At 42.0% G+C, this 5,475-nt stretch overlaps 3 protein-coding genes across 3 annotated transcripts; 2 read left to right on the plus strand and 1 right to left on the minus strand.

The window, feature by feature from the left end:
• Window positions 1-709: 709 nt before the first annotated feature.
• Window positions 710-2,436, plus strand: PHALS_08218 (presenilin-like protein; the record flags this gene model as incomplete). Its single annotated transcript, XM_024723528.1, has 7 exons — window positions 710-870; window positions 947-997; window positions 1,064-1,214; window positions 1,286-1,658; window positions 1,741-2,046; window positions 2,105-2,223; window positions 2,281-2,436. 7 exons carry the CDS (start codon window positions 710-712, stop codon window positions 2,434-2,436), a joined length of 1,317 nt encoding a protein of 438 aa, XP_024574495.1.
• Window positions 2,437-2,486: 50 nt separating this feature from the next.
• PHALS_08219 (type ii dna topoisomerase vi subunit a 2) lies at window positions 2,487-4,374 on the minus strand (the record flags this gene model as incomplete). The annotated part of the gene is made up of 15 exons (XM_024723529.1): window positions 2,487-2,633; window positions 2,692-2,825; window positions 2,882-2,933; window positions 2,989-3,073; window positions 3,132-3,203; window positions 3,259-3,277; window positions 3,330-3,370; window positions 3,435-3,517; window positions 3,574-3,662; window positions 3,724-3,787; window positions 3,852-3,941; window positions 4,004-4,087; window positions 4,143-4,169; window positions 4,232-4,282; window positions 4,348-4,374. The coding sequence occupies 15 exons, from the start codon at window positions 4,372-4,374 to the stop codon at window positions 2,487-2,489; spliced, it is 1,065 nt and encodes a 354-aa protein (XP_024574496.1).
• A 448-nt stretch (window positions 4,375-4,822) lies between these two features.
• Window positions 4,823-5,141, plus strand: PHALS_08220 (uncharacterized protein; the record flags this gene model as incomplete). The annotated part of the gene is made up of 2 exons (XM_024723530.1): window positions 4,823-4,972; window positions 5,061-5,141. The coding sequence occupies 2 exons, from the start codon at window positions 4,823-4,825 to the stop codon at window positions 5,139-5,141; spliced, it is 231 nt and encodes a 76-aa protein (XP_024574497.1).
• Window positions 5,142-5,475: the final 334 nt, after the last annotated feature.

Genomic DNA, 5,475 nt, shown 5'->3' on the forward strand with positions numbered 1-5,475 from the left:
CGAATACGGTACGTGGCTGGGTAGCCAGTAGTTATGCATTTATTTAGAATTTACTATATATATAAAAATCTATATATTTGAAATTTGGCGGCTTTGCCGCAGATAAAACAAATAAATACAAATTACAATTTTTAACAGAAGAGTTTATTAGCCTTGGGTTAAGGTTCTCACTACTCTTGGACGTAGCGGATTGCGATCCGCTACACTATACTCGTACTGGTTCTTGTGAAGAACGTAAGGTCGGTGACCTAAATTAAGCTTCTTTTAAGCGCAAAGCTACGGTAGCCTCGCTGCAATTCCTGCCACACGTTCATGAAAGGTATATTGAAAAGTCAAGTCACGCCTTCGAATAAAGTCATTCAGTAATGTCTGCACATGTCTGCACATAATTTAACGTCTTTATTCGAAGTAATTGGCATATCATAGGAAAATCCAAGAATCAAGTCGCGCCTATAAGCAGGTCCAACGCCGTTAACAATTCAATTTACAGGTGAAACTCTTACTTTTAAAGCATAGTATGTGTGTCTCTTGCTCTTAACATTGACAATTGAATGGGGGGTTACGCAATTAAGCCTTATCGTTCTATAATTTACAGCAAGATTATGTATGGCGAGCCCACTTTCATTATCGCAAATTTTTATGGCATTCGTTGTAGATTATTTCAAAGTTACATTACTTCGTAATTAAGACGACTGTATCTGACGAAACAATGAACGACGGGGATGTACGCGAACGCTTGCTTGCCCGACCAAGAATTACGCCACAGCATATAAGCGATCGCGAGTCCTACTCGCACGATGATCTGCTGCACTCTATTGGATCATTTTCCGCTGTGGTCTGGCCAGTTGCCGTCACTATGTTGATTGCCAGGTGCCATGTGCATTTAGTTCCTTGCCTCGATGCAATTACACACACCAATCTCTTTTGCAATCGCAATGTCAACTAGTTTTGTGTCGGTTAACGTGGTGGATCCCGTGTCTGCGAAAGCGCTTGCAAAGTACGATCTGACCGATAAATAGATGAGAGATGTGAAGTACATTATGACACTGCGTTAATGTTGTAGAGCTTACTTGATTTATGGCCCAGAAAAAGACAAAGAGGCATCTACTGGGACCAAACTCGAAGATGCACTAATAAATGCTTTGGCAATCGTGTCTTTTTTCATCGTTGCTACGTTCGTGATTGTGTGCTGTTACAAATTTAACTTCAACAGAGTAAGTCAAAGCTGCTCTTTCTTGTCGAATTCATCAGCATAATTATATTGAACTCTTATCATTTGGTGCAGATGCTGATTGGATACATGATGTTTTCGTCGGCAATGCTGCTTGGCATGTTGGGGGGGAATATGCTGATTATTATTGTCACCGACTTAAATATTCCGATTGACGTCTTAACGCTGTTTTTTGCGATGTACAATTTCTCGGTTGTCGGCGTGCTGTCTATTTTTTATCAGAAGGGCCTGCCCACATGGCTTACCCAGACGTATCTGGTGCTCACATCTGTCATAATGGCGTGGCAACTGGGGCAATTTCCAGAATGGAGTTCATGGGCGCTGTTGGTTGTTCTTGCGTTTTACGATTTGTGCGCGGTGCTGACGCCGTGCGGGCCACTGAAATGGCTAGTCAGTCTCGTACAGCAAGAAGGACGCCCGCTTCCTGGTATGTTCGAAAATAATAATCTCCTGCTCGCTGCCATCTATTTCAGCTTCTATGTGTCTTTTTTGAGGTTTACTTTACGAAGCGGAAATCATCCGGAATCCTTCAGACCAGTTTGCTCAGCCTGTACACGAAAGTGTGTACTACCAGTGCGAATCAGAAATTCCACTCCGTATTTGTTCGCCACTTAATTTGTCTCGAGCTTCAGAAACGTCTGCGCAATCTTTGCCAACGTCACTTCAGACTCAACTCCGCGTTCGCTTGATCAAATTTTATATGAGTCACAATCCCTCGGCTGTGTCTCGTGTCGACAAAATTATAGAACGGTATCAGGGTCGCGAATCTCAGTTGTGGCATGATTTAGAGGCAAAGTACAATGAAGAACTCAAAGGTACGAGTTGACAATCCTGAAATTTTCTGCTTTTCTGCTGACATACTTCATCCTACAGACACGGACGAAACAATCAAACTAGGATTAGGTGATTTTGTCTTCTACAGCGTTTTAGTTTCGCGAGCCGCAAAATACGACTTCTCAGCAATGATCGGATGCTTAGTCTCAATCTTGATGGTACGCAACAATCAACGAGGAGACTTTACAAGCTGACAGTATCAAAACGATTTTTAGGGCTTAGGAGGTACGCTACTTCTCCTCGGTATCCATCAGAAAGCGCTTCCAGCCCTTCCAATTTCCATCCTACTAGCGGTCATAATGTATTTTTGGCTACGGGTGGTGTTCATGGACTACGCAACTTTTGCATTTTCTTTCGGCGTGCCTCTTTAGCGCAATAGACATTTTGCGACGAAGTATCTTTAACCGCTTCGTTAACGGACTTAGATAAAGTCGCCTTTCTCGATACACCTCTGTAAGAATGAGGTTAAAAATGTGAAACCTAAGCAATGAAGAGCCTCGAGTTCAATTTTCCAGGGTAGCGCGTCGCCTAGCCACATATGAACCTCGTTTCTGAAATGCATGTCCGCCTAGAAGCAGTGCAAGAATATTAAGCGTGGGATTTAAACATGTTCAATGTATCCGCACCTGTATGAAGCTTGCACGCATCAATGAATTCGCTACGGCAACGTCTTTTCGAGAAAGAACTTTGAAGGATGATGCTGGCAAGGCAATGTTTGAAATTTGAGATGGTCGAACGCCGATCCACTTTATGTCGACCGCTGCGCAGCTACTGTCATAAGAAATCCGAGCAAAAAATGTGACAGTCCAGTTTCACCATATTGAAGCGACTCCAGTGGCATGCGCGCTGAACCTAGTTTATACGTGAGCTTTTAAAAACATTGTTAAAAAAATGTGCGACTCTGTTATTCGCTATGATCTCACTATTATGGAAAGGCCAAATGGGTTGCAGTCGCAGACACCAAGTACAGGAATTCGAAGTGCTTTGCTCAGCAAACTCACAAACACTCTAAATACAACGTATAACATGAGCAATTTGCCGACACATATGCCTTGCAGTAGTATACCTCGTTGCCAGATCGGGAAAACCCTTCCCAGTCACCAATATGCTTGGGACCACGTCAAAAAATTTGTCCTCTCTGACCCAAAACATTAATAAAATTTGCATCGAAAATCTGCGCTTTATGTCGATACCTCAAACGATTAAAAATCCCTGCAGTAAATTAGTAAGACAGATATTGCATTCCAGTTTTGTCTTGTCGTACCGTCCTTTTCAATTACAAGAATGATTTTTGCATTGCTTCTCCTAACAACCAGTCGCACAACATAGGATATTCATCAGATTAACATAATAATTGCACTCGACATACAGTTCGGATTGCTTAAGCTGCAGAAGCTCATGAGTAATTGAAGTCTCTTCTCCATTTCCAAAATATCTCCACTCCCCATCTCGCTTCAAACTTCAGCGTTAAATATAAGTGCAACTCCGATGCTAACGCAAGCACGCACCAGGATGCTTATGTCTCCCGTAAAACAACCTTTAGTTGCAGCTATGATATTCATCGACCCTCTTGAAACGCCCAAAATACTTCCTGCGTCTGCCACAAACGTTTTGAAGTCACAGATGATGCATCATGCACTTTATAACTCTACATTTACCTAGAATGGCTTCATCAGCCTCGCTCTGCCCTTTAAAGAATGGGTGCAGGTAATACACGTCTCGCTTCATTGTAAATTCGTAAAATGAGCACATTATCGCCTCATGATCGAGAGCTAGAGGCAAGTACCTGAGTAGCAGTTTTATTTTCAGCCAACAGTGAATGTGCAGTCTGCAAAATAAGCCAGATTCCAGTGTACTTCCTGCCTCCCTGTCGATTCTATCGCAAGTGTGTGATTTTAATGGATAATAGTCTTCTACTCAAGCTGCACACAAATATACCAGCGTTATTAAGCGGGTTTCCTTCATATGAATTTGCCGCTGATTCTCGCGATCGTAGACCATCGATGATGAGGTGCGTTTCAGCTTCTTAAAATGTCAGGATATTGCCGAGTCTAACCACCGCTTTCGACATACTCACAGCTTTTAATTTCAAAACGTTTCCATTCTATATCACAGGAGAATCGTTAGCTATTATCACACCAACAAATATGCCAGCTTTGTCCGCACCGAAAGTGACTCCAAAAACTCTGCAGCTAAAGTCTCAATGCGTCGTAAAATCTGTCGATCAGTCTCGGTGAGTACATCATTACGAACTCTGCGTATCGATTGTATGAGCCTATTACATCGTATCGAGAGGGGGTATTCTCCATTGGTTCTGCCTCTAGGTCTGTGTGACAACCTTAAGCTAACAGTGTTTCCTTTTTCAATGACGAACATTCCTGCATATCGTTTCGTATAAAATTATATAAAAAATCATTTTATAAATGCTTGATCCAAACAAATTTTACTGCGAGAAACAGGTTGCACACGCAACAAGAAGGAACAGATTTCGAATGTTGCTAGTATTGCCGCCGACTGTATCCATGTAGGTTCCTCAGAAGTGCTAAAAAGCCTATCATTCCCTGCCGCTGGAGATATTTTTGTGCTGTGTCAAGATACCTTTTACATTTAAAGTGCGGATTGAGGTTGCGTGCACCGCAAACTTTTGTAGAACTAGCTCACGCCACACACTTCAAATACAGAGACCCATCTGTCTCGTCACCAGTAAAAATCCCAAGTAGAAACCAACACTCTGTATCACAGAATGTGCATACAAAAATGGCTTTGCAGTATTTGCGGATGCAGAGGCAGCGTCAAAAACTTAAACTAGTGCAACTGGTCATCATTACCCGATCATTGAATCTTGCAGAAAAAACATCACTTGCCAACTTTGATATTTATCTGCAAGTCAAGTCCATTTCTTGGGACGTTGGAACCCTCAAATATACTTCAGAAAAAATAAGCCTACATACTACGTGGAAATTCATTTGAATTACCCCAAAATACTTGGAAATAGCGCGTATTAACCTTGGCGTTCGCCTATGATGCTATTTCTAGTGACAATTTATATACTAAAATAAGTGCTGCATCAATATGATAGGAGCGCTTTTCCTGTGTTCGCTTGTGCTTTGAGATCTCATCAGTTTTTCAAAGAGTTTGTAGAAAGTCAGAATGACTAGTTGGCTGATGTTCATAACCGCGTGATTGGTATTCACTGTTTAAGTTTCATTGATGCGATGCATCTCAACACTGCATTCGTTACGTCGGCAAAGTACCATAATCAAACTGTAAATTCTCGATATGCATATAACTTGACGGCTTGATGATATTTTATACAAAGAGGTAATCGCGCCGTACCTCACCCACTTGCGCTCTTCCGCGGTGGTCTCTCCATTTGCAACGTGTGCGTCGGGTACTTGCTATCAAAGAGG

This window comes from Plasmopara halstedii (genome assembly GCF_900000015.1).
Source record: "Plasmopara halstedii genome assembly, contig: Scaffold_322, whole genome shotgun sequence".
In the NCBI taxonomy this organism is placed as follows: Eukaryota; Oomycota; class Peronosporomycetes; order Peronosporales; family Peronosporaceae; genus Plasmopara; species Plasmopara halstedii.